This window comes from Panthera leo, chromosome D1 (assembly GCF_018350215.1).
Source record: "Panthera leo isolate Ple1 chromosome D1, P.leo_Ple1_pat1.1, whole genome shotgun sequence".
NCBI lineage: Eukaryota > Metazoa > Chordata > Mammalia > Carnivora > Felidae > Panthera > Panthera leo.
In genome coordinates this window covers 101,196,570-101,224,418 of record NC_056688.1, presented here as the reverse complement: position 1 = coordinate 101,224,418, position 27,849 = coordinate 101,196,570, and the positions used below count along the sequence as shown (strand labels likewise).

The 27,849-nt window shown below is 37.0% G+C and overlaps 4 protein-coding genes across 5 annotated transcripts; 2 read left to right on the top strand and 2 right to left on the bottom strand.

The window, feature by feature from the left end:
• Nucleotides 1-296: 296 nt before the first annotated feature.
• LOC122200000 (olfactory receptor 8J2-like) lies at nucleotides 297-3,153 on the bottom strand. 2 transcript variants are annotated; one of them, XM_042905404.1, is made up of 2 exons: nucleotides 3,119-3,153; nucleotides 297-1,215 (listed from the first exon to the last, which is right to left on the bottom strand). In XM_042905404.1, the coding sequence occupies exons 1-2, from the start codon at nucleotides 3,151-3,153 to the stop codon at nucleotides 297-299; spliced, it is 954 nt and encodes a 317-aa protein (XP_042761338.1). The 2 variants fall into 2 exon arrangements, with proteins under 2 accessions (XP_042761338.1, XP_042761339.1); XM_042905405.1 differs by lacking the exon at nucleotides 3,119-3,153 and having other exon boundaries at nucleotides 297-1,244.
• A 14,474-nt stretch (nucleotides 3,154-17,627) lies between these two features.
• LOC122200660 (olfactory receptor 5T3-like) lies at nucleotides 17,628-18,641 on the top strand. The gene has a single exon (XM_042906378.1). It carries the CDS (start codon nucleotides 17,676-17,678, stop codon nucleotides 18,639-18,641), a length of 966 nt encoding a protein of 321 aa, XP_042762312.1. The 5' UTR covers nucleotides 17,628-17,675.
• Nucleotides 18,642-24,842: 6,201 nt separating this feature from the next.
• On the bottom strand, nucleotides 24,843-25,850 carry LOC122201320 (olfactory receptor 5T1-like). Its single transcript, XM_042907201.1, has one exon. The coding sequence runs from the start codon at nucleotides 25,833-25,835 to the stop codon at nucleotides 24,843-24,845; it is 993 nt and encodes a 330-aa protein (XP_042763135.1). The 5' UTR covers nucleotides 25,836-25,850.
• A 1,262-nt stretch (nucleotides 25,851-27,112) lies between these two features.
• LOC122200319 (small nuclear ribonucleoprotein G-like) lies at nucleotides 27,113-27,283 on the top strand. The gene has a single exon (XM_042905858.1). The coding sequence runs from the start codon at nucleotides 27,113-27,115 to the stop codon at nucleotides 27,281-27,283; it is 171 nt and encodes a 56-aa protein (XP_042761792.1).
• Nucleotides 27,284-27,849: the final 566 nt, after the last annotated feature.

Below are 27,849 nucleotides of genomic sequence, written 5' to 3'. Positions count from 1 at the left end.
AGACTTTCTCTTCCTTGATTAGAAATCCTAAAAACCCAGTAACAGGTTGTGTTGAGCTCTAAAATATGCTTATTTTCAAATCATTGTTTACTATTTAAATAAATGTACTTTCTTTGGTCAACTAATACATTTTGTATTAGGGAGAGTTGCGTATTTCAGGTTGGAATCGAAAGGGTTAAGATTTTACCATTGAAATTGATAGAATTTTTAACTATTTATTGTCTCTGCACTTAGCAGAGATTAGCTTTTCAGGAGCAAATAAAAACCCTTAAAAGAAGACACCTGTAATTTTAAATTTACATGAATTTGATAGACTGACATGCCTTATTTAGGAAACTCTTCAATGCATCCTTCACATCCTTGTTCCTTAGGCTGTAAATGAGGGGATTCAGCATGGGTATCACCAGGGTGTAGAAGACAGAGGCCATTTTATCAGTATCCAATGAGTGGTTGCTCCTTGGTTGCAAATACATGAAGAGAAGGGTCCCGTAGAACACAGTGACAGCCATCATGTGGGAGGCACAGGTGGAAAAGGCTTTTTGTCGACCCTCTGAGGAACGTATCCTCAAAATGGCAAGGATGATGTTGAGATAGGAAATTAGAACAATAATCATAGAGAAAAGCAAATTGGTCCCTGAAAAGGTAAACACTTCTGTTTCTGGAATGTAGGTATCAGAACAGGACAATGCCAACAAAGGGACATTATCACAGTAAAAATGATTGATTACATTGGAAGAGCAGTATGATACAGAGAACACACAGGAGGTAATGGTCAGTGCTGTGGTCAGACTGTAGAGGTATGTGAGGGATACGAGCAGCAGACAGATCTGTGGAGATACTACCACCCCGTAGAGCAGGGGGTTGCAAATAGCCACGTAGCGGTCGTAGGCCATTAAAGCTAGCATGAAAATCTCAGCCACAATAAAGACTATGAACCCACCCAGTTGGGCTGCACATCCATAGTAGGATATGGTCTTCTTTGAAGCCAAGAAGTTTACCAGCATTTTCGGGGCAATGACAGTAGAATCGCCAAGACTGATGATAGCCAAGTGCCTAAGGAAGAAGTACATGGGGGTTTGAAGCTGAGAGTCAACACTGGTGAGGGTGATGATGCCCAGATTCCCTGCCACGGTCAGCCCATAGATCACCAGGAAAACAAAGAAGAGTGGAATCTGGAGCTCTGGGCGGTCTGAGACTCCCATGAGAATGAACTCAGTCACCGGGGTGAGATTCCCTGGGGCCATGTATTCGGTGGCTTTCATTTTTTAATGGAGAAAATGGAAGGAAATTAATAGATGATGAGATAGATTTTTCTGGTAGATGCTAGAAAGTAAGATGTTTTATTTAAATCAGATTCTTTTGTTCACAAACACTTAAAAGTGTCAGATCTTAATTTTTTTTGTTCCAATTCTTTCACAAAATTGAAAAATATGAACACTCTGAAAACCAATTTCAGTTTTTTAACACTGTTTTACCAAGCTTTCATTTTTTTATTCAGTGTTAGATATAGCTTATTGGATGAATATACATTATTATATTATTACATGTATCAATGTTTTATGACAGTATTAAATATACTGATTATAATATTGGAAGAATATATGTGTGTGTGTGTGAATATATATATATATATATATATATATATATATATATATAATATATATATATTCATGCCTGTATATATTTCCATATACACACAGGCTCTGTGTATATTTCCTATGATAGAAGATAGGTACCTATAAGAAGCTGATGAGCCAGAGTGACTTTCACTAACATTCAGTTAGTTTTTCATTAGCTGCCACTGGTTTTTCTCTTTAGCCCATTCCATGTCATCATCCTTGGGAATTTCAATATTTCCATAGGAAATATTTTGCCTATGTTGTTTTTCTCTTATCAGTTTCTACCACACCTCACTGCTTCATCTGTCCACCGACAGACTACATCTCAGTAGTCTTCGTTCTTAGTGCCAATCTGAAACTTAATTTAAAAAAAAATCACATTTCTTTGGCCAAATAAACTAGTTCTTTCTCTCATTCTGACATACCTGCTCTGATGGTTCTCTATTATTGTGCTCTGGCAGCCCTTTCTTTTCCCAGCTTATACCTCTATCCTTTAAATTGTTTAAGGCCTTGGGGTGCCTGGGTGGCTCAGTTGGTAAAGCATCCGGCTCTCGGTTTTGGCTCAAGTCAGGATCTCATGGTTTGTGAATTTGAGCCCCTCATCAGGCTCTGCACTGACAACATGGAACCTGCTTGGAGTTCTCAGTCTCCCTCTCTCTCTGTCCTTCCCCTGTTCATGCTCTTCTGTCTTTCTCGAAATAAATAAAATTTAAATCAAATCAATTATTTAAGACCTGTTTTGATGTTTTAAAAAATATTACTTTTATTTTGCTCAAATTAGATCATTTTGTGTTACTTGTACAGAGAAATATATGGAGAAGATTGCTAACATTATTCAGTATGTAGTGTATGTGCTCTGGACCCAGAACTATGCTATCCATTTCAAAATAATGCTCTCATTATTCTGCAAGAGTGTCCTAGAAGATGGTTGTAATTATTTCTTTGTCTGAAGAGACAGTTGAAGCTCAATGAAATTAAGACTCAAGGAGTCTATATAGGATATTGGCAAATTGTATAGCTTTACGGTTTTGCTTTATGTGTTTTGTTTGCTTGTTTGTATGGTTACTTGGTTGGTTGGATGTTAGTCCAACAATTACTAGTTTGTGATTTTTATCAAGCATTTATATGCTTTGTTGTGTAAATGTAATGAGATAATACACAATCACAGGTTACTACAGAGACTGATAACAATAAATGCAAAATAATTGGTGCCAGCAATTATTATTATTAGCATGTTTTGAACAATTTTCTATAGTGGTTTCCTGTTTGTGTCCTAGTAATCCATTCTACCTGACTGAGGAATTCATAGTTGAAATAGGAATAGGAAGTGAATTATTATTGTGCATATCCAAGCAACTGGGACATGTGATTTCTAGCTATCTATTTAACAAACAAATCAGGATGTGTTCTCCCACAACCTTATTCTTTCTTAAATCTGTGATGTTTGTTTGTCTAATGAAAGATACTGTATTCCAGGTGCACCTGAGTGTTTCAGTCATTTGAGCATCTGACTCTTGATTTCTGCTAAGGTCATGATCCCAGGGTCCTGGTATGGAGCCTGCTTAAGATTTCTCTCTCCCTCTCTCTCTCTTTCTCTCTCTCTCTCTGTCTCCCTCTGTCCTCCTCTCTCTCTCTCTCTCTCTTTCCTTATGCCCTTCTCCCCCACTCACACACACTCTGTCTCTAACTGAACAAAAGAATTAAAAAACATACTGTAGTCCATAAATCAAATATATGTCTGATGAGCTTATATGAACAATTGGGTTGCACTAGGTACCCCGTATCATTTTTCCCCTACCACTGCATCCGAAAAGAAATACACAGGCAAGTTTATGGTTGAAAACTGAGTGGCAACATTCACTTTATACAAAACATTTATTTGTTTGCAGCTCAGTGCATGTTTCACTTTGAGAAATAATATATTCAAAAACGTATACTTAATTTCAAAAGGCAAAAGAGAAACCACTAACAACATTAATTATACATTGTCTACTATGAATTCATGCAATTAACTTTTAAACAGATATATTTGCGTGCATCAGTAGCTATTATTTTCCTTTTCTAGTGAAATATTATTAATGGCAAAGCTAGGTTTTTGTTTCTAGAGATATAAGTCACTGAAATAAAATATTTTTCTCCTGTTTCTTCAGAAGTGTTTCTGACAAAATTGTTTCTGATTAGTTACATTAGTTTTTTACACATATTTTTTCAAATTTGTTTTTGAAAAGAAATACAGTAAAACCTTGGCTTGAGAGCACAATTCGTTCTGAAAACATGCTTGTAATCCAAAGCACTTGTATATCAAAGCGAATTTCTCCATAAGATGTAATCAAAACTCAGGTGGTTTGTTCCACAACCCAAAAACATTCGTATGAAAATGATCACAATACTGTAATATAATACAAAATAATAAATAAAAGACAAATTATAAAGACCAATAAACAAATTCACCTGCACTTACCTTTGTAAACCTTCGTGGTTGGTGTGAGGGAGACAAGAGAGAGGAGGACTGTTGTGTAGAACCACTTTCACTATCACTAATGGAATCACTTCTATCTCTTAACTCAATGGAATCTTTTTCTTTTCATGCAGTTTCAACAAAGAACTTATCCAATGGCCTAGAATGAAGCAAAGGATTCCTAAGCTTACTCTTGTATGGAAAAGCAGAGGACTTTCCATAGGTACGTTAAAGTGACAAAAAAATGCACCAGTGCCAGTTGTAGGCACCTTCCAACGTTCTGAAAATTCCTTGATTTCTGCCAAACACTGTGGCCTGAGACCAAGCTTCCGAGCATGAGAGATGATCACCCACAATCCCACAGCAAGAGAGAGAAAGACAGAGAAAGAGAGAGAGAGGGAGAAGAGAGAAGAACCCTTGGCTCAGTTGTGATCATGTGATGTTTGGCATTACATACTACTCATATTGCAAGACATTGATTGTTTATCAAGTTAAATTTATTGGAAATGTTTGCTTGACTTGTGGAACACTCGCAGGACAAGCTATGCACAATCCAATGTTTTACTGTATTTTATAGGCCTAACAAATGATAACACATCAGTGAAGGAACTTTAAATATGTACCTAATACTAGTCATTTATATCACAGTTTGGCCGAGAAATAATACTGCGACAGTTGTTTAATTGCTTCTGAAATGATTTCGGTATTGGTCTCTAGCTATACAATTTGTCTTAAACTTATTTAAACTTGAGTTGTGCTGGGAACAAACTGCATCTCGATATGAGCTATCAGGGCCCACCAGCAACATAAACCTGCCTGTTGACATCAGGGGATCTTTCCACCAAATGGTTTGTCACCCTGAGCAATATGAAAATCAGAAAGGAGAGTAACTTATTTTTGTTGATGTTAAACAAGTTAGTAGGTATTTCCTAGGGAAGAAATCTTACCTTTCAAAGACACTTCACATGCTGCCTGTGTGGTGTGGAGTGCCTTCGATTCTGCCAGCTCTAAGACAGAAAGCATTACCCTTTATCTTAAGGTGAAATAGACTCCTCGTAATGACTATTGGTTATTCTGTAGAAATGCTCACACGGTCCAATTTATCAATAGAGATTCTGGAGACCATTGTTTGAGTCGTTTCCCTGTCCCTTCCACCTGGCCATCAGGGGGCAGAGAATTTGAGTCCTCAGGAGAAGAGAATAGCGCAGATATTTCAGTCTTGAGTCTGATTTGAATTGGTAAACCTCCCCGAGTACTTCGGTCGTCACACCCAGAATGAGCGCTTCGTAAATCGTTGGGTTGAACCTACCTGTGCACAGAAGTCTGCTGAGACCCACTTCTAAGGTTCTGCAGGAAGTCTTTTGAAGAGTGTTACAAGTGTCTGAAGTCCCTGTAGAGCCGCACACTGAACTAATCCGGTTTATGGCTCCAGTCCCCACACGTGCACCCAGGAATTCCCAGGGAAAGTTCTGATTCCCCAGGGAAAGAAAGACCAAACACTCGTTTCCACACAACAGTTGCACCCCGGAGTGAAGATGTGGGGTTAGCCTAGGGACACAGGTAGGTGATCATACTGAGTAACCATCACGTGCAATGATTCCACCCTTTGTGTGTGTGTTTGTTTTGACTCATCCCCTGTATTGGTTGGGCAGTGTGGCTGCTGGTCCTGGGGTGGAGTAAATCCAACAGTTAGAAAGCACAGGATTCTGGCTCAATGTTCCATTTTACTGTGAATATTGGGGAAAGAACTGACTGCAAAGCCTCCATTCTGGTGTTGGGAACAAGCCTTGATGTATTTGCCATGAAAATCAGATGATATACATCACGCATTCAAAATGTGCATCATCCTAAGAAGACTAATTATCAATTGTTTTATTAAAATTTACAACGCACCCATAATATGCCTGGTCCTATTGCTGGTTTTTAATTAAAATTTTATCATAATCTTGCAATCTTTCCTTACACATGTATAAATATTGTAATTAAATAGCGATGACATTTTATTTTACTGTGTGTGGGATTTTCTAGTCTGTAAGCATTATAAGTGAAAAGGGTCTGTCTAAATAGTTTGCCTTTGTATTAATTGTTTCTAAAATCACACCCAGGAAAGAGTAGGTGTTGAAAAGTTATTCACTGATTTACTGACTGATGGAATGAGTGAAGATTCAGTGCATGAGTGAATATAACATTCATCTTAGAATTCTGAAACCAAATATGAGGGTTTGCTTTTAGCTCTGTCAAGTGTCTTTAATGTGATTTGACTTTGATAAAGAAACGGTGACAATGGGCATCTCATTCTCTAGAATATTCACTACATTAGGGTAGGACACACTGTTCCTTCTTCATCTTGGTGCTCCTAACATCTAACAAAGGTGTGGCACATTCTAGACTCTACAATTATTTAAATAACAAATTGTGGACCATAAGAGGAAATTAGATAGATAGATAGATAGATAGATAGATAGATAGATAGATAGATATAGTTTATTTACTTATTTTGAGACAGAGAGAGAGAGAGAGAGAGCACAAGCTGGGGAGGAACAGAGAGAGAGGGGGAGAGAGAATCCCAAGTAGTTTCCATGCCCAAGCAAAGCCCAATACAGGGCTCAATCTCAGGACCATGAGATCATGACCTGAGCTGAAATCAAGAGTTGGACATTTAGCCAACTCGCATACCCACGAACCCTTTTTTGTCACTCTTGAATATAAGTATGATCTTGACAAATGCTAATGCCTAGACCTTGTTTTCTATGAGAAATTAAAGCTGGTCGAATACCCATGCTCTGGACAAAATAACAAAAAGGGGAGAAATGCATCCTCACAAACAGAGTGTTAGCAACTCCAGGGAGTTGAACATATTATCTGTGTTCCCTGATCCGTAAACTGGGATTAGATTGCTGCCAATGCGCAAATCTAAGAACGGAGCAGAGTGCTCTGAACTAGACTCTGAACCAATGAGTCCGTGGAAAGTGGATTGGGATTATGTGAGATGTGGTTTGCTACCAATTAGGTGGAAGTTGACCAAGCTATTCAGATACAATTGTGATGTTATTTATAATTGCAAATATTGTAGTCTATACATTCAAGTAATATGGAGATGAAAGAAAACAATATACCACATTCTAAGGTAAAGGTTACATACATATATGCCTATGTGTGCATTAGTGTTGTATCCGTCAGTATAGCTTCTACATATAATTATGTGTGGGTATATATGTGTGTGTGCATACATATAAGAGCAGGAACATATTGAAAAGCAAATAGGGGCACCTGGGTGGCTCAGTTGGGGGGTGCCTGGGTGGTTGAGCGGCATTCATGATGGTTCTACTCTGTTCACATCATCAAATGCTATGTGTAAAGTGAAAAGGAAAAGATTTGAACTCATTGAAATGGTTACTATTCAAGAGATGAGAAAAATACAAAATGCCATAAGCATGTGGAACGCAAGATGTAGACACTTACAGCTCAGTAAGACTCTGGAAATCATGCGATATTGTGATTCCTGAATACTAATCTACAGCATATTTGGATGACATGGTAATATCTATATATCTATATCTACACACACACACACACACGCTCCTAGAATCTAAATACAGACATTTAACATTGATAGGCAAAGAAGGCTTATCAACAATCTTATTTTTCATCAATTCTCCAGATGTTCCCAATGAGCAGTTTGGACTGGAAACAATAGATCTAGTGAACAATTTCTTCCTTTAAAGATGAACAAATGAACTCTGTGGTGGTAAAATGACCTGACGATCATTCATATATTTATCTGTCCAAAAATAGTTTTGAGGGCTTACTAAGTTGGGAAGAAATAGAAAAACAATGCCGAGGACTATAAACACCAAGGATAGAAACAAAGAAGGTAAAGTGGGACGTTGCGGGGGGGATTGGGAGTATTTTAGAGGTGGTGTAGTGTATTTCTATGATGATGTCAGAAACAAATTTGAATGAAGTGATGTAACATGATATTAAGAATTAATTTCAGGGCATCTGGGTTAAGCATCTGACTCTTGATCTCGGCTCAGGTCATGATCTCACAGTTTGTGAGTTTAAACCCTGCATGGGGCTCTGGGCTGACAGTGTGGAGACAGCTTGGGATTCTATCTCTTGCTCTCTCTTTCTCTGCCCCCCCCCCCCCACTCTGTCTCTCAAAATAAATAAATAAACTTAAAAAAAGAATTCCTTTTAGTTACCTACATGTAATGATGGACAGACAACATATGCTACCAGACATTTGATTAAATCCTTTACTATGGGAAACAGAAAAAAAGAAACAAGTAATAAAACAAAATTGGTGACTTCGGTTTCTAGCTCCAGAGTAAAGAGCTTGGAGGGCACAACTCTGTCCTATCAATGAGTAAAAAACAAAAAACTGAACACACTATATGCTTCTCAGATCCTTAAAGAGAAGAGGACAGAAGCAAGTAGCAGCCTCCAAGATAGCAGAAAACAGGCAAATACAGGGAGTCAAATCTTCCTTGAGCAGAAACTCAGAAGCAGAAAACACCATGGAACCAGCACCTAGATAAGAAAACCTGAACTAAAACTGACATATTGTTGAAGGTGGAGTGTGAACAACTCTGAGTCTTAAAGATTTCAGGGGTATCTAGAGGGTGCCCCACCCCTGCTTTAATTTACCTTCAGAAGCTTGACCTGATTCCCACCAGTAAATACTGAAGAAAACATCCTGTGCTTCCTGTAAAGGGAGACAGAAGGAACTATTTTGAAGTATATATATACATATATATATATATATATATATATATATATATATATATGTATATATATGTATATATATACATATATAAATATATAAATATATAAATACATATATAAATATACATATATATACATATATACACACACACATATATATATATATATATATATATATATATATATATATACTTAAAAATAGTTCCTTCTGTCTCCCTTTACATGAAGCATACACACACACACACATACACACACACACACATATATATAGTAAAAGAAAGCCTGCCCTCAGGAGAAATTAGCTAACCAGTGCCCAGGCTGGTGGGGTATTATCAGAGCCTAAGTAAGGAGGGAGGAGGGAAATACCCAACTCCAGATACTCTAGCCATCCAGACACACCTAAGGGAAAGAAGAAGATTAAGAAACAATTGTGAAGTTCACAATCGGGTGGCACAGGCCAGCTAAAAGACTGAGATCCAATCTTAAGACTAAAGAACACTTCTCTAGCTCCCACACCTGACTACATTGTTACTTAAGGTCTATTTAAAGCAGTTCCTTTTACTCAGTACATTATGTCTGGCTACCCAAAAAAAAAAAAAATTACAGTTAAACTAAAAGGCAAAATAGAGCACTTTGAAGGCACAAAACAAGTACCAGAGCCAGACTTGGCAGAGATTTTGGAATTAAATGTCAGATGGGGCATTTAAAACAGCAATGAGTAATATGCTAAGGGTTCTAATGGATCAAGTAGACAGCATGGAAGCACAGATGAGTGGAAATGGAAATCTTAAGGAAAAAAAAACAAAAGAAACGGAAGGACAATGACGAAACCTTCTGAAGTGAAGAATGCCTTTAATGGGCTGACTGGTGGATTAGACACGGAAGAGAGAATCTCTGAACTTGAGCATACCTGAATAGAAACTTTGGAAACTGAAAAGTAAAGAGAATGAACACTTAAAAAGAACCCAAACAAAACAAAACAAACAAACAAAAAACCCCAGAAAACTAGAATAGAATATCCAAAGATTGTGGAAAAGGAAAGAAGAAGTATTTGAAACAAAATGACTGACAATTTCCTCAAATTAATTCCAGACACTAGACCGCAGATCCAGGTCCAGAAAGTTCAGATGATGCTAAGCAAGATAAATGCCATAGAAATTATACCTTGGCATATCATTTTCAAACTGCAGAGAATCACAAATAAAACAAAATTAAAAACTAAAACAAATTTTAAAAACCCAAAAGCTTTGAAAGAAGGTAGAGAAAAAAAAAAACACCTCACCTACAAAGGAACGCAAATAAGAATCACATCCAACTTCATAGTAAATATTCAAACAAGAAGCAAGTGTAATGAAATGATAGAAAAGGAACAATGTACTCGATCATATATGCATATGTATGTATCTTACCTACATATATGCTTATGTGTGCTTACCTATAAGGGAAATAAATGACCAGCAATAACAGATAAAGGAGGAAGGAATTGCAAAGCCAGACATACTCTTACTCTCTGATCCAGCAATCACATTCTTTGGTATTTATCCAAAGGAGTTGAGAACTTAACATTCACTCAGAAGCTTGCACACAGATGTTCGTAGCAACTTTATTTGTAATTGCCAGAATTGCATCTAGAAGCAACCACATGTCTTTCAATATATGAATGGATACATAAAGTGTGTTATACGCAGACAATTAATTATTATGCACTGCTGAAAGAGCTATCAAGTCACGAAAAGAGAAGAAGGCAACAAATGTATTTTAATAAGTGAGCAAAGCTAATCTGAAATGCTACCATAACCAGTATGATTCCAACAATATGATGTTGGAGAAAAGGCAAAACTCCGGAGAAGGTAAAATGATGAGTGGTTGCCAGATGTTTGGAGAGAGAAGATGAAAAGACAGAGCAAAGAGAAATTTTAGGGCACTAAACACACACACACACACACACACATACACACACACACACACGTACCTCTTTATGATAGTCAAAATGCCCATCATATATAAACATGGGGGAAAGGGCAATAAAAGAATTAATGAAATAGAGTTGACCCTTGAACAACATGACTAGGGGTGCCATCCCTCCCAGTCAAAAGTCTGTAATTTTGACTGCTTGCTAACTTAACTATTAAGAGCCTACTGTTGACCAGAAGTCTTATCAACAACATGAAGTCATTAACGCATATTTTGTATGTTATATATGTTATATGTTGTATCCTTACAATAAAGTGAACTAGAGAAAGAAAAAATGTTACTAATAAAGTCATAAGGAAGAGAAAATACCTCTATAGCACTGTACTGTATTTATTAAAAGAAATCCAAGTATAAGTGGACCCACACAGTCCAAACCTGTGTTGTTCAAGGGACAACTGTGGCACATAACTTGCAAAGGAATAAAAGTAAACAATATTCCAAAGTTACCAAAATCCACTAATAAAACAAGGCTTTAGAGCAAGCAAGCTAATGTGATAATTCAGTATCTTAGAATAAGGTTAAAGAAAATTTAAAATAGTAAAGTTTTATTGAAATAATAAAGTATATGAATATGTTACAATTGAGAAGGCAAAACATTGAAAGGATTTGAAAACATGAGTAAGAGAAGAAGGAATTAACTAGAAGTAAAAAAATCATAAATCAAGAATAATTTAGTAAAATACAAGGTAAGTGCATTCTATTAGCTGTTTTCATACTTTTAAAATTATTATTATCAGAGAGAGTACCCACAAGTAGGGAAGTGGGGCATGGGGAGAGAAGATAGAGATAGAGATAGAGAGAGAGAGAGAGAGACCCAAGTAGACTCCAAGCTCAGCGTAGATCCTGACATGGGGCTCGATCCCACAACCCTGGTATCTTGAGCTGAGCCAAAATCAAGAGTTTGGCTCTTGAATTTGAGCCAGAAAGTTTAACACAAAAATGGTGTTAACCTTTTTCATGGTCTTAGTTACCATCTGTGTATCTTCCATGGTGAAACGTTTGCTCAAATTTGTGCCCACTTTTTTGTTGTTTTTCTTTTTTGTTTTGTTTTGTTTTTAGAGTTTTTTCATATATTCTTTATTGGGTTCAGCAAATATTTTATGCAAGTCTACGGTTTTTTTTATTTATGCCCTCAACAATATCTTCTTCAGAGCAGAAGATTTTAAATGTGATGAAATACAATTTATCACTTTTTTTTTCTCTCATGTCTCATGTGTTTTGAGATTTATCTAAAAATCTCTGACTAAACCATGATCACACAGATGCCCAAGTTTTCTCTAGGTATGTATAGTAATAGGACTTATATTAAAGGTGTAAGATTCATTTTGATAAGTTTTACATATGGTTCAAATAATGAGTCAATGTTTCTTTTTTTGTGGCATAAGGCTATTTTACAAATTAAGCACCATTAAAAAATTACTCTCCTTCATAGATTTTTCTTAGCAATTATGGACGAATCTATTTCTTAACACTATTCTATTCCATTTATCTAGTTGTCTATCTTTTCAATGGTTCATTAAGATTATTTAACTTTACATGTGTGAATATCCCAATTATTTTTATTTTCATAATTCTTTCTTTTCTTTATAAATATTATAGAATTGGCATGTCAGTTCCTGCCAAGATACTTGTTTAGCTTAAATTGGAGTTGCATTAAATTTATAGATAAGTTTAGGATTACATTTAATGAAGAGATCAATTTTTCACAGTTGAGCTGCCTGCCAATATCATCCTTTTTTTAAATTCCACTTCTATAAACAATATTCCCTATCTAATAACTTATAATCCCTGAGTGTGGTACCTAGGCATCCATATAGTTTCCATAATTTTTCTTTTTTCTCATTTTAATTTCTTCGAGAGAGAGAGGGGAGGTGGGAAGAAAGAGAATCCCAAGTAGGCTCGGGTACTGTTAGCACAGAACCTGATGCGGGGCTCAAACCCACAAACCATGAAATCATGACCTGAGCCAAAATCATGAGCCAGACACTTAACTGATTGAGCTACGCAGGTACCCCTTTCCATAATTTTTTAAGAGTACTTTATGTACATAGTAAGTACTCTATATTAGTGTATAATATCTCAAATACAAGACAAAATCCTATAACTCTAATTTTTTTACCTTTATCTCTGCCATTTTCCTATTACATATTTCTATTTTTCTATTACATAGAATATTACCATTTTCTGTACTCTGTGCCATCTCTCCTGTCAATAATTCCTATTCATGTAGTCACATCTTATCTTTCCTATTTAACTCTCAAGGAGCTTGAATGTATTTCTCAGACCACTTGGAAGTGTAGTATTTTAAAATTTATTGAAAATAAAATAATCTTTATTAAATTATTATGAAGTTTGCCATAGGTTATGCTTTCGTATCACTTCATTATGTCCATGTTTATAGGATTTTGAGGGAAGCAAATGGGTTTTATTTCCAGGAGGATGATATTGGACTTCAGAGAATTTAAGTCATCAACCCAGCGACATACAGCTACTTAGTATCAGAACCGGGACTATCTCCCATTTCATTAGCTTTCTTTTCCTCTGAGGGATCATTTCAAACCAGAGGCCAAAGTGCATTTATGTAATCATTTTCACCATGTAGTTCATCATCCAGAACTATTCACTTGTCTACAATGAAAAAAAAAATCATCTTCGTACTTCTCTGTCCCAGAAAGGAATTAGTGCATTTTCCTCTTGGGGCATCATGGCAAACTTAAAACCTTGAGATGGAACCTAAACACGTTATATTCACAGCGAACCCTAATGGCAATTCATTTCTACAGGTAAGAGGAAAGGTTTTTCATAACTTACGAAATATTTTGGTAATTAGACCTTTAAGTTGGAAACTAGAGTATATGCTTCAATGTTTGTATTTAAGAGAGAAGATGCTAGTCAATTAGTTAACTCAAAGTTATACTGACAATTGATCACATGCCTTTCAGGGAATGTAACAGGAAAAATAGACAGGTCTTCCCACACATTTGGTCAATAGAGCTATAAATTAGAAATTTGCTTTAATGTTCTTGATGAAGGATTATGGTCAATATAGGGACAATAGAATTAAGGGGCTATATTTAAAGTTTAAGAAAAGTATTAAATGGAGGTAACATTAACTATTAACCAGCTAATGTATATATATAACTTTGAAATCACAATGTATTTTTTTTCTGATGGATGGATGCAAACAAATTTTAAGTTTTATTTTACTACTGACCCCACTGATCTAGCAAATTTAGTGGGTACTTTTTTCATGGTCTATTCATGTTTAACTGCTTAAAAAAAAAAAAGAATTCCAATGTGCAAGGATGCTCTCTCATTGATTCTACATGATAACATTTCCAGAATTATGGCATCTCATAATGTAGTTTTAACATGGCCAAGTAGAAACAGTGTAGAGTCTGAAGTTGTAGAAATTGAGGCTTGAATCCTGTATCTTTTAGAAATTATGAGCTTGGTTGAGTTATATGTCTAGTTAGACTTCAGTCTTTTCATCTATAAAATGACACTGAATTATTCAGCTTCTGGGTTGCTATGTAGATTGTATTAAATACTGTGCACAAAATTCCTAACTCTTGGTAGCCAGTTCATGATATACAGTAGCTACCGTCGTAATTTTCCTTGTTGTTGAACTGGGTGTTTGTTCCCGTGCGTGTACTTTTTATGTTTGACCATGAGTGCTGAGACACTGATTTTATTTTAGTCTTCCAGAATGATCGTGCTTTGTTAAAAACTCAGGACCTCTACTTTTGTCTCTCTGGCCCCCAGCAAAGTGAAAATCGAGACATCAACACAGCCAGTTCTAGTTTTCCTAAATTTCAGGTAATAGAAGTACCTGCTGTAAAAGCAGTTTGGTATTTTAACATATTACCATGTAACAAATATCTGCATAACTTGAAGTGCTTTGCTTCTGTTTGGGATCCTTTAACTGCAAATGCTTTTATTTTATTTATTTATTTATTTATTTATTTATTTATTTATTTAAAGTTTATTCATTTTGAAGAGAGAGATGGAGTGTGAGAGAGGAAGGGGCAGAGAAAGCAGACCCAGAATCTGAAGCAAACTCCAGGCTCTGAGCTCGCAGCACAGAGCCCGACTTGGAGCTGGAACTCAGGAACCGGGGGATCATGACCTGAACTAAAGTCAGACGCCCAACCGACTGAGTCACCCAGGTGCCCCAAAATGCTTTTATTTAAAAAAATGATTGTATAATCCCTATTTATTTTGTTGGAGTTAAATAAACTCGGAGGTCAGATTTCATTTGTATGCATCTTTTGCATATGATTAACACCTTAAGGTAGTTCAAGATATTTTAACGCATCAGGTCAATAAACACTCTGCAGTCATCATACAGTTGTAGTTGAACAAGATTTGCCTGAATATTTGGGTCAATGTTAGTTATTCTTTGGTTAATGAGGAGAAGTAACTTTTCCAAGTTCACGTTGTCACCAGGTGGTTTTAGAGTCCATATGTAATGTTCTTAATCTCCCACAATTATCTTATCTCAGGCACATTAATTAAAGGCTAGAATTGTCACATTGCTTTTAGTATACTACCCATTGGTGCATTTTTCAAATTTGCTTGTGTGTTTTGTTTTTACTATACTTATTCTTATCTGCTTAACTCCTATTTTGTATCTGACTCTTTTTAGTAAACATTTTTGTTTGGATTCCACGGATTTGAGAGAGAAGAAGAGAGAGAAGAGGAGAACAGTTTGGGAGAGAAAGAGAGAGAATAGGAATTTTTTAAATAGAAATGTATTTTTTGTGATACTCCAAAGACATATGAGAATTATGTAAGTTATCTGGATTTATTAAAAAAAAATCAGATTTTAACTTAATTATATATTTTTTATTCTCAATTTTTCTAAGAATCAAATGAGCATTTTGGGGTTTCAGAGACTCATCTTTATGAATCTATTCTATATGTCAGCAATATATCTGAAAGGGGCACCTAGGTGGCTCAGTCGGTTAAGTGTCCGGCTTCAGCTCAGGTCACCATCTCTTGGTCTGAGAGTTCAAGCCCCGCGTCGGGCTCTGGGCTGATGGCTCAGAGCCTGGAGCCTGCTTCTGATTCTGTGTCTCCCTCTCTCTCTGCCCCTCCCCCATTCATGCTCTGTCTCTCTCTGTCTCAAAAATAAATAAACGTTAAAAAAAGAAATATATCTGAAATATATATGTCAGAAATATATCTTGCGGAAGCGCAAGAATGTCTGAGAACGTTTCTGGGAAAATAAAGACACGTGGTTTTCTTTTCTTTCTAATAGTAGCCTTAACTTATTTATTCATTACCGATGTGTGGATATCTCAACATAACAAAACTGTGGCATATTTCACATCATGCCTATAAATCATTTGTAAGTGAGTAAATCCAGCATGGCCTTATGTACTGTGGACTTTTTTTACTCTTCTTAAACACTTTTTGGTTAAAACATGCCAAAGGAAAAGCAAAAGTCACCATGCTGAAATCTGTCCCCTAAATATGATGAATCCAGTAATTAATTGTGTTTCAATAACCTACATTTTGGTCCAGATTACAGGTGTCTCTTCAACTTGTTTTTAAGTTTCATTTATTCGTTCTCCACTTAATGAGGAAGAGTATGATGACATCAAGAAAACAAATAAATTATTTTGTGACAAATATAGTGATTTGATTCTCTTAGCAAAAAGTTCAGAAACAATTTTATTATCTACTGCCTGGTGACATTAATTTCACAGTTATTTTAGGAACTCCATAAGCAGCTATAACATTAAAAAATGGACAGAATTTCTTTTTGATAGAAATATATCTTAAAAATACATCCAAGGGTGGGGCACCTGTGTGACTCAGCCAGTTAAGCCTCTGACTTCGGCTCAGGTCATGATTTCATGGTTCATGAGTTCAAGCCTCGTTTCGAGCTCTGTGCTGACTCCAGCTGAGAGCCTGAGCCTACTTCGGATTCTGTGTTTCTCTCTCTGTCTATGCCTCCCCTGCTCGCCCTCTGTCCTATCTCAAAATATAAATAAACATTAAACATTTTTTAAAAATATATCAAAGGATTTTGTAGTAATAATCACATAAATTGAAAACATATATTAAGATAAAATTTGAAAAAAAAAATAACAGTATAATAAGCCACAAAGGTCAAAATGAACAACCTAATGATGTATATGTTGAGAAAAAAAAACTGAAAGAAAAAAAAGACATTGCACTGTTTATGTTTGAAAATAAGGTGCATCTATCTCCAGAATATTCCGCTATTCTATTCACCCATGCTCTGGAATGGAAACCAATGGAACAGGATAACTGTAAGAAAAAATAATGTAAACAGTTTTGCTGGGAAAGACAGCCTTGTACAAGTTCAGATGTGTAACTTATCTCATTTCCTAGTCATCTGGAAACATGTTAGAAGTAAATAATTTCCATAGTATTTCTCACTTAAATTCATCCCAAACTCGTGATAGAATATGCTTACTCCCATTTTAACAGTTGGGAATATTAGAGCAAGGAGTTTGATGTGCATGGTAGCCAATCCAGAACCAGTATTCAGATGTGTACTTTCCATCATGATGTTTTTAAGATTCAAATATGCCTGCTTATTAATCATTGTGAATTTTAAGATTACGTGATATGAATATAAGACCGCAAAGAATTTAACTGAAAATGAATTAGACAGTAAACCATTTCAATCAACAGAATATTTTTCACTTGATAAATGCACTCAATGACTGAATATAATCATTTTGTCCTTTTATTTAACAGCAAAATGCAACCACTTGGGTACAATATCATTATCACCGCCTATTTTATCACTGCCAAGGAAATCTTTATACCCTGCTAAGAAACAAATATGAGAATATGATTGGGTGGACTCTATTTTCACAAGATATTGCCTTTAGTACCTACAAATAGAAAGTGGGATGTCAGGGTTCCCATCAGATTTAAATTTACACAGCATTCAGATGGAAAATGTGACCAAAGTCACCATGTTTATATTGACGGGTTTCACAGATGATTTTGAGGTGCAAATCTTCCTCTTTTTACTATTTCTAGCAATCTACCTTTTTACTCTGGTAGGAAATTTGGGACTAGTTATATTAGTCATTGGGGATTCTCGGCTACACAACCCCATGTACTACTTTCTGAGCGTATTGTCTTTCCTGGATGCCTGTTATTCTTCAGTTGTCACCCCAAAAATGTTGGTCAATTTCCTCGCAGAGAATAAAGCCATTTCCTATGTTGGATGTGCAGCGCAGATGCTTCTCTTTGTTACTTTTGGGACCACAGAATGCTTTCTCTTGGCTGCAATGGCATATGACCGCTATGTCGCCATCTACAACCCTCTCCTGTACTCAGTGAGCATGTCACCCAGAGTCTACGTGCCGCTCATCGTTGCTTCCTACGTGGGTGGCATTTTGCATGCTTCCGTACACACCGTGGCCACATTCAGCCTGTCCTTCTGCGCATCCAATGAAATTAGACATGTCTTTTGTGACATCCCTCCTCTCCTCGCCATTTCTTGTTCGGACACTCACACAAACCAGCTCCTGCTCTTCTACCTTGTGGGCTCCATTGAGATCGTCACTATCCTGACAGTTCTGATCTCCTATGGTTTCATTCTGTTGGCCATTCGGAAGATTCATTCTGCTGCAGGGAGGCGGAAAGTCTTTTCTACATGTGGCTCTCACCTAACTGGAGTGTCAATATATCACGGAACCATCCTCTTCACGTACGTGAGACCAAGTTCCAGCTATGCTCTGGACCATGACATGATAGCCTCAACATTTTACACGATTGTGATTCCCATGCTGAATCCCATCGTCTACAGTTTAAGGAACAAAGATGTAAAAGAAGCGATGAAAAAATTGGTAAAAATTGATTCCTAAGTAAAATACATTTTCAACACTGAGTTTCATACCAGTCCAAGTCTCTTTGCTCAGAAACTAAAGAAAATGTCTTGATTGCAGTAACAGTGCTTGTATATCCTAGAATATTTTCCAACAAAGCATTTATCAGCCTTCGAACACAGCATTTTACAAATATAGATATTTTTTATCATCTGTTTACTTTTATTGTGTTCAAATGGATTCATATTAAATATTAATTGATGTAGTGTATTGTTGTCTGTTATTGCGGAATGTGATTTGCACTCACTACTACTATGGCTTATGTTCTCGGGATCCTATGGATTAGAACACATTCACACCGCTGAATGTCTTTAGCACTCATTATGAGGTTACTTCTCCATTCTGGAGTCCTGTGAAGACCTTCTTAATGTTACTTCATTTGCCTTATTTTTTTTTTATTTTTAAAAAAAATTTTTTATTAATTTTTTTTAATGTTTATTTACTTTTGAGACAGAGAGAGACAGAGCATGAATGGGGGATGGTCAGAGAGAGAGGGAGACACAGAATCTGAAACAGGCTCCAGGCTCTGAGCTGTCAGCACTGGACCCAACTCGGGGCTCGAACTCACGGACCGCGAGATCATGACCTGAGCTGAAGTCAGACGCTTAACCGACTGAGCCACCCAGGCGCCCCCATTTGCCTTATTTAGGAGTAAGATCCATCCAGGCTTATTGCCATGGCATTTCCACTGTTTGGCTCAACATTATATATCTTTATTCCATTATCAGAATCTTTTCTTATTACTGTCCAGTCATAGAACAGTAACATTTATTGATAGTGTATTTATTTTTTAAAAAATTTTTTTAATGTTTATTTTTGAGACAGAGGGAGACAGAGTGCGAGTGGGGGAGGGGCAGAGAGAGAGGCAGACACAGAATCTGAAACAGGCCCCAGGGTCTGAGCTGTCATCCCAGAGCCCGATGCGGGGCTCAAACCCACGAGCCGTGAGATCATGACCTGGGCAGAAGTCAGATGCTTAACCGACTAAGCCACCCAGGCACCCCCTGTTGATGGTGTATTTAAGTGTCGTGAAAGACAAATAGAAATAGAGCTGAGAGAAAAGCAACAACTGTTGAAATATATAAATATATGTATATATAATATGTATGTGTGTACCTTATATCTACATTATATACATACATGATATATAAACATATTATACATACATACATCATATATGCATTTATGTATGTATATATGGTTTGTGTGAGTGTCAGAACAAAAAATGGCAAGTAATGGGGTGCCTGGGTGGCTCAGTCGGTTAAGCATCTGACTTTTGATTTCAGCTCAGGTCGTAATCTCACAGTTCGTGAGTTCGAGCCCTGCATCAAGCTCTGTGCTGACAGCTCAGAGCCTGGAGCCTGTTTCAGAATCTATGTCTCCCTCTCTTTCTTCCCCTCTCCCACTCATTCTCTCTCTCTCTCTCGAAAATAAACATTAAAAACATCTAAAAAATAATTTAAAAAAGGCAAGTAGTGGAGGGATGCCACAAAAGACATGTATAATTTCATTGGATGCATGGAAGGACAGGCTGAATGTCGTCACTGTGTGTACAAAAGCATGCAAAATGCCACCCACATAGGAAGAAACACTGAGTGTGTTACATAGACTCTGGGTGACATGCTCACTGAGTACAAGAGAGGGTTGTAGATTGCTATATAGCAATCATATGGTTTCTTGGTTGAGACAGTTAGAGTTGCTCCCACTTGGCTTTTTCCATCATGATAACCCTAACTCACATGTCAGAGAACCAATGTGGGGATTCTTCCAGGGGCTCAGTTGTTTTATTCCAATTAGACATTCTGGAACTGGACAAATAACCAGAGGATGGGCCAGGGACACACTAGCCTCACTGCAACATCGGCCAGAAGTAAAACTCCATTGATCACCTGACTTCCACAAGCCCCTCCCCTGACTCTTGGATCACAAAAACGCAAACACACAGTGATATTTTGGGTCTTCTGGAGTTATCATCATGAGTCCAGAACTAGTATCCAGTAGTTCCCAAAGACCTGGCTATTTCTTTTTCACTAATGCACAGTTACCCTGGTAAATGTCCAAAGTCCCTTTGGCAAAGGCTTGGAGAAAGATTGATAGTTTAAATTTTTTGGTAATATACAAGGTTCATCCCTCAAGGGTACCTGACCTCCCTTCACTAAAGAGGTTCTAGGGCTAAAAGCTTCCTCAGTTCACAAACTGATTGCTGAGCTCCCACAATGACAGTTTTTATGATTCAAGTTAGACTTTTGTTCACTTAGCCTGCTTATACAGATCAAGCCAGAATTTAGTGTTTTTCATCTGCTTCACTTCTAGAAGTACCATGATCAACTTGCCATCGCCTTGCTTATAAATGAGCAAGGCTATTCTGATCGCTGCTTTGAGTCCACAGTCCTAGGGGGTAACCACATCCCTCTGTCCTTGCAGGTGGATGCCTCCACTTGGACTCTACCTCTCCAGAGTGAATGTTATCTATGCAAATGGTTATGTAGCAATACCTATCCCAAACAGGAAACTTCTCATACAGGAGATGCAACGAGAGAAATGGAACGAAGCCTGCTAACTTTAGGAAAACTTTATACGCCTGTATTGTTTTCAAGTAAGAAAACTTTAATTAAGACATAAAGACTTAGGGGCACTTGGGTGGCTCAGTCCGCTAAGCATCAGGCTTTGGCTCAGGTCATGATCTCACATTTTGCAAGTTTGTACCTCAGGTCAGGCTCTGTGATGATAGCTCAGAGCCTGGAGCCTGCTTCAGATTCTGTGTTTCCCTCTCTCTCTGCCCCTCCCCGCTCATGCTCGGTCTCTCTCTCTCTCGAGAATAAACAAACATTCAAATTTTTTTTAAAACGTACATAAAGACTTTAAACCTTCAATAAGGTTATTTTTGTAGGTAAGTATGTAGAAAAGCTTTGTGATAATTGTTTTTACAAGTGTAGTGCGGCATTTATGAAAACTTCCCTACATTAGTGATGACTAAGACCTGAATAAAAAAAGTTTCTCAAAATCTCATTCTATTTAGAAATGAAGGACAAATGTAAAAAAAAAAAAAAAAAAACCTCTCAATGTGTTCATTTAAGCATTTTTGTATGTTACTAAACTATCCTTAAGTCAAAAGAAATGGGAAAAAATCAGAAATACTGATTATGAAAACATGAAGTGCTGAAATATGCGTGATTCCACTGACATAATATTCACTGGAAAATTTGTACCCAAATGAGAAAGCTAGAAAAAAATAGCAAAGTGATCAAGAGAGAGAGGATAGATTTTAAAGGAAAAATGTAAATTAGAAAATCTAAGGCAGTACCTGATAACATTCTTTTTTCACATGCATCCCTTCATTGAGTTAAATAAAATCTTTTTGACAATTTCTTATATACACAATTTGTTCATTTAAGGAATGTTGATTGAGCCACAATATGTGTGAGATAAAATTCCAGACACATATGTCTGGAAAATAGATCAGACAATAAGTCAAATATAAATTAAATGCATGTTACATGAAATTGTGATAAGTGAAAGGAGTGTATTTAAGAAGGAAAGAATACGAGGATATTCAAAGGAAGTAAATTCTAATCATAATGTAGTCAATGAACTCCTCACTAAGAATAGGCATTTAAAAACAGGAGTTATGTGAATGACAGCCCAGAAAACCTTGCAAACAGAAGGAAAATAATGCAGAAAAATTGTTGGGGCAAATATATTGTGGTAAAAGATTATCTATATTTATACAGTTAAGGTGTTATTTATACTTAATGATCCCACTTTAGGGAAATATCCTTAAGTGGTACTCTGTGTTCTAAGGAGATCATCTTGTTGGAACCAAAGGGATTCAACACTTAAAATAATAATAATAATAATAATAATAATAATAATAATAATAGGGGCTCCGGCTTGGCTCAGTGAAGTGTCTGCCTCTTGATTTTGGCTCAGGTAACGATCTCATGGTTTGTGAGTTCAAGCCCTGCTTGTGGCTCGGCACTGACATTGTGGAGCCTGCTTTGGGATTCTCTGTCTCCCTCTCTGCCCCTCCCCAGTGTCTCTCTCTCTCCCTCTCTCAAAACTAAATAAAAAAATAATAGTGATGATGATGATGATGATGATGATAATGAAATGTAAGAGGGAAGGATGGAGGGGCACCAGGGGGGCTCAGTCAGTTAAGCACCTGACTCTTGGTCTCAGCTCAGGTTGCGATCTCGCAGTTTGTAGGTTAGGGCCCTGTGTGGAACTCAGCACTGATGCGTGGGCCCTGCTTGGGATTCCGTCTCCCTCTCTCTCTGCCCCCCCTTGCTTGCTCACTCTCTCTCTCTCTTTCAAAATAAGTAAAAATAAAACTTTTTAAAAAAAAAGGAAGGAAGGATTGAAAAACACAACCACTTACAATTAATTAACTTTGAAGGACACATGTCCTTGCAATTAAAATGAGGTCTGTTGGAAACAGGGCTAAGCATGAGTATAGTTGGGATGGTTCTTTAAAAAAAAATTAATGCTTCTTAGTTTTGATAGAAAGAGAGAGAGAGATCGGTCACTAGCTGGGGAGGGACAGAGAGAGAGAGGGAGACACAGAATCTGAAGCAGCTCTAAGCTGTCAGCACAGAGCCCGATGGGGTGCTCGAACTCACAGACCATGAGATCCTGACCTGAGCTGAAGTCGGTTGTTCAACCAACTGAGCCACCAGGCACCCCTATGCCTTGGTTCTTGGGTCTGGGCACCGAGGAGTAGTGGCGTCTGTAAGACCATAATAAGGTGGTAGTGGTCAGAAGAAAAGAGAGCCAAAGCTGAGTCTATACCAGGTTAGTAGGAAAGCCCATAAAGTTGGGCTGCAGCTTAGCTCAGCTTCCGCCAGCCAGCTGTAACTCAGTCTCTGAATTGTGCTTGTTTTTTGTTGTTCTTGAGTTTAAGTATAATCTTGATCAGTGCTAACGTCTGTATTCTGCATTCTGTATTCTGTGAGGAAGAAAAATGGATTTAATGTCCATGCTCTGAATGATATAACGAAAAGAGGAGAGACGTACTCTCACAAGCACCATGGTAGTGACACCAAGGATTTAAATATATTATCTATAGTCCCTGCTGTCAGTGCATGGATTTAAGGATGGAGCGGAGTTATTTTATCAGGAGTCAGATACCAGTGACTCAATGGAAGTGGACTGGGATTATGTGAGCTTGGCTTTTTTTTCCCAGTGACGTGGTATTTGCTCAAGCTATTCAGATATGATCTTCAAGTTATGTATAATTGCAACTATGGGAGAATATCCAGTTTGACTCATATGAGGATGAAAGGTAATACTATACATTTTAAAGTAAAGATCACATACATATGTGACTCTGTATTTATAAATATACTTACAAATAATAAATATATGTATGTGTCTATATGCAAATATATCTATATGTAATGAATATATGCATGTGTGCACATGTACATGCATGCACACCCACATATATATATGTGTATATATATGTGTATATATACATGTGTATGTGTATTGGTGTATATACATATATATACATATATACATATATATATATATATATATATATATATATATATATATACACACCAATATTCATATGTTGAAAATCTAACTCCCCATACCTCAGAATATGAGTATATTTGACAATAAAGCCTTTGAGGAGATAATTAACTTAAAATGAGGTCGTTAGAGTGGACCCTAATCCAAGATCACTGGTATCATAAAAAGAGATCAGAACGCAGAAACACAGAGAGGAATGACCATGTGGAGACAGAAAGAGAAGACTGCCATCTACAAGTGAAGGAGAGAGGACTAGGAAGAAATGCACTCCGTTTCACCTTCAGACTTACAGATTCTATAACGGTGAGCAATAGATTGCTGCTGTGAAAGCCACCAGTCTGTGGCACTTTGTTATGGCAGCCTGAGCAGGTTAATACAATCAGCCTCAGCATAGATGCATATGTATTTACACATGTGTGTATAAATGCATGTGTGCGCCTGTGTGTATTTCCGGGTGAATTAAGGAAGAAGCAAAGGAATGACAAGAGATTTTCTACATATGTGAAAAATGTACAGGTGGAGACGTGATCACAATCTTTAAAAATATATAGCAAGAAGAGAAAGACACAAATAAACTAAAGCAAAACATTTCTATTTTAATATTGAGATGATCAATAGCATTCATAATTTTTCTCAATTTAACGGTCAATGTGAAAAGTAGACTTTATTGATATACCAATTTTTACCAAACAGATTTTTCATCGCTTCTTTTACATCTTTGTTCCTTAAACTGTAGATGATGGGATTCAGCATGGGAATCACAATCGTGTAAAATGTTGAGGCTATCATGTCATGGTCCAGAGCATAGCTGGAACTCGGTCTCACGTACGTGAAGAGGATGGTTGCATGATATATTGACACTCCAGTTAGGTGAGAGCCACATGTAGAAAAGACTTTCCGCCTCCCTGCAGCAGAATGAATCTTCCGAATGGCCAACAGAATGAAACCATAGGAGATCAGAACTGTCAGGATAGTGACGATCTCAATGGAGCCCACAAGGTAGGAGAGCAGGAGCTGGTTTGTGTGAGTGTCCGAACAAGAAATGGCGAGGAGAGGAGGGATGTCACAAAAGACATGTCTAATTTCGTTGGATGCGCAGAAGGACAGGCTGAATGTGGCCACGGTGTGTACACAAGCATGCAAAATGCCACCCACGTAGGAAGCAATGATGAGCGGCACATAGACTCTGGGTGACATGCTCACTGAGTACAGGAGAGGGTTGTAGATGGCGACATAGCGGTCATATGCCATTGCAGCCAAGAGAAAGCATTCTGTGGTCCCAAAAGTAACAAAGAGAAGCATCTGCGCTGCACATCCAACATAGGAAATGGCTTTATTCTCTGCGAGGAAATTGACCAACATTTTGGGGGTGACAACTGAAGAATAACAGGCATCCAGGAAAGACAATACGCTCAGAAAGTAGTACATGGGGTTGTGGAGCCGAGAATCCCCAATGACTAATATAACTAGTCCCAAATTTCCTACCAGAGTAAAAAGGTAGATTGCTAGAAATAGTAAAAAGAGGAAGATTTGCACCTCAAAATCATCTGTGAAACCCGTCAATATAAACGTAGTGAACTCAGTTACATTTTTCAACTTAATTGTGTATAAATCTAAATCCAATGTCAACCCTGGCATTTTAGTGTTTATTTGCAGGTTTTAAAGGAGATATTTTTGAAAATAGAACCCACTTTATGTATTCTTATGTTTGTTTCTTAGAAGGACATGTTGAAATCCTTGTCAGTGAAGGAAAAGGCAGTGATGAAGAAGTTGTGTCCCAGAGGATACATTATCCTGCGTAAATAAAGAAATTATTTTATTAAGTTGTTGGCTAAATTTTTCATGTTAAACAAATTATGCCAATTATTGGGTTAATTTCCAGTTGTTTTCTGTTAAATTTTCTCCCACCTTGCTTCATATTGCATCATCTGAAAATCCTCAAATATGAATGAATATAGAAATTTAAAAATCTGAAAATAATATAATAAAAATTACATACCTGTTACTAGTCCTAGATTTTGTAAAATGTGTGTGAAATTCCTTGTGTGTGTGTGTGTGTGTGTGTGTGTGTGTGTGCGTGTGTGTGTATCCAGTTGTTAAAATGGGACCAACTACATGTGTATCCCTGGGATGCATTTAAATGAGAAATACAGTGTGAAAATTATTTAAATTCAAAATATTCACAAATGAGTACAATATAGGATGTTAGATTTAGATATTAGCCCTTGTCATACAGGGCAGCCCTCTCTGACCATCACAATACTCTATGGTGTCAGGCATCTTGGAAATTCATTGCTATCATTGCATTGTACTTTGGTCATGTCAGTAAAATGATAGTACGTCTACTTACATCCCCCTGATGATTTTGTCCATAATAATTTTTTTCCTTATCTAGCTCATTTCATCTTAGGAGATAGAGATTAGATAGACAAAAATACAAACTCTCAATTTTAACAAAATAGACCAATCTGGAAGACTAATTTTTTCAATTCTTCACCTGTAATACAGTTGGAAAACATACACAGGGCACATCTATGAGAACAATGTCATAAATGCTAAGCTTGAGAAGGACAGCAATGATAGGTGCAACCACATGATATTAAGTGGCTACTGAGGGTTAAAAATTGTGTGTACATTATCTTATGTCATCTGCATAGCAACCTGCAAACTAAATAATTTAGCATCCTTTTATAGATGAGAAAACTGAGAAGCAGCCTGACCTATAACCGGGCCGTGGTCATACCGATAGTTAGAAGCAAAGACAGGATTGAAGACCAGGTTTCTCTGTCCCACACTTGCAGCTGTGTCTAGCGGGAGCATGAAGGACACCATGAATTCCATTTGGGGGCATCTTTGAGGTGGTCGAGTAGACACCATGAACAAAGCTCACCCTCCCGAGTTGAAAAAAAAAAATTATGGACAAGAAACTGTCATTGAAATCAAATGGCAGACATGTCCAAGGACTATTGCAGGGGTTCAATCCCTTTATGAATTTTGTGATAGATGGAAGTGTGCAAATGGCAACTAGTGGGCAACAGAGCAGTCTTGGAATGGTGGTATATGAGGAAATAGCATCATCATGTTAGAAGCTTTGGAACGAAAATAAACAACGGGGGTGTTCATCAGAAGAAATCAAAATGGCTTCCACATGTCCCCTCTCCACAGCACCTGTTTTACTACAATATAAAAATCAGGTTATGTGCATTTTCATATTGAACCTTTTGTTAAATTAACTTTTGTAATGATCAAAAAATAAGCTATGGGCAGTTGACTATGTTGCAATTCATTTTGATATGCCATAATTCTGGAAAGGTTGTCTTCTGGAAACAATACAAAATAACATCCTCGTGTGTTTGAATTCTTTTATAAAGCCATCAAGTTTAAGCAGACCATGACTTAAAAAAAAAGAAAATAAAACTGAAATGGCTTCTTCAGCAAGCAGCTAACCAGTAAAACAAATTTAAAATTCATTTATGTGTTTGCATTAGAAAAACAAATTATGATCCTCAACTGGCATGTATCTGATGATTGGTTGATAGTCAATTTGCTCTCTATTTAATAATTTTCCTAAATTTGTAATACATCCCTTTATTTCAACTACCTTTATTCCAGCTGTTACATTCCATCAAGAAAGTGAAATAAAATGTCTAGT

Coding starts and splice junctions, on each gene's coding strand:
- LOC122200660 (XM_042906378.1), top strand. CDS start 17,676: ATGTCAGGGTTCCCATCAGATTTAAATTTACACAGCATTCAGATGGAA.
- LOC122201320 (XM_042907201.1), bottom strand. CDS start 25,835: ATGCCAGGGTTGACATTGGATTTAGATTTATACACAATTAAGTTGAAA.
- LOC122200000 (XM_042905404.1), bottom strand. CDS start 3,153: ATGACCTTAGCAGAAATCAAGAGTCAGATGCTCAA. Junction 1,216..3,118: donor ATCAAGAGTCAGATGCTCAA/ATGACTGAAACA, acceptor CACCCCGGTGAC/TGAGTTCATTCTCATGGGAG.
- LOC122200319 (XM_042905858.1), top strand. CDS start 27,113: ATGGACAAGAAACTGTCATTGAAATCAAATGGCAGACATGTCCAAGGA.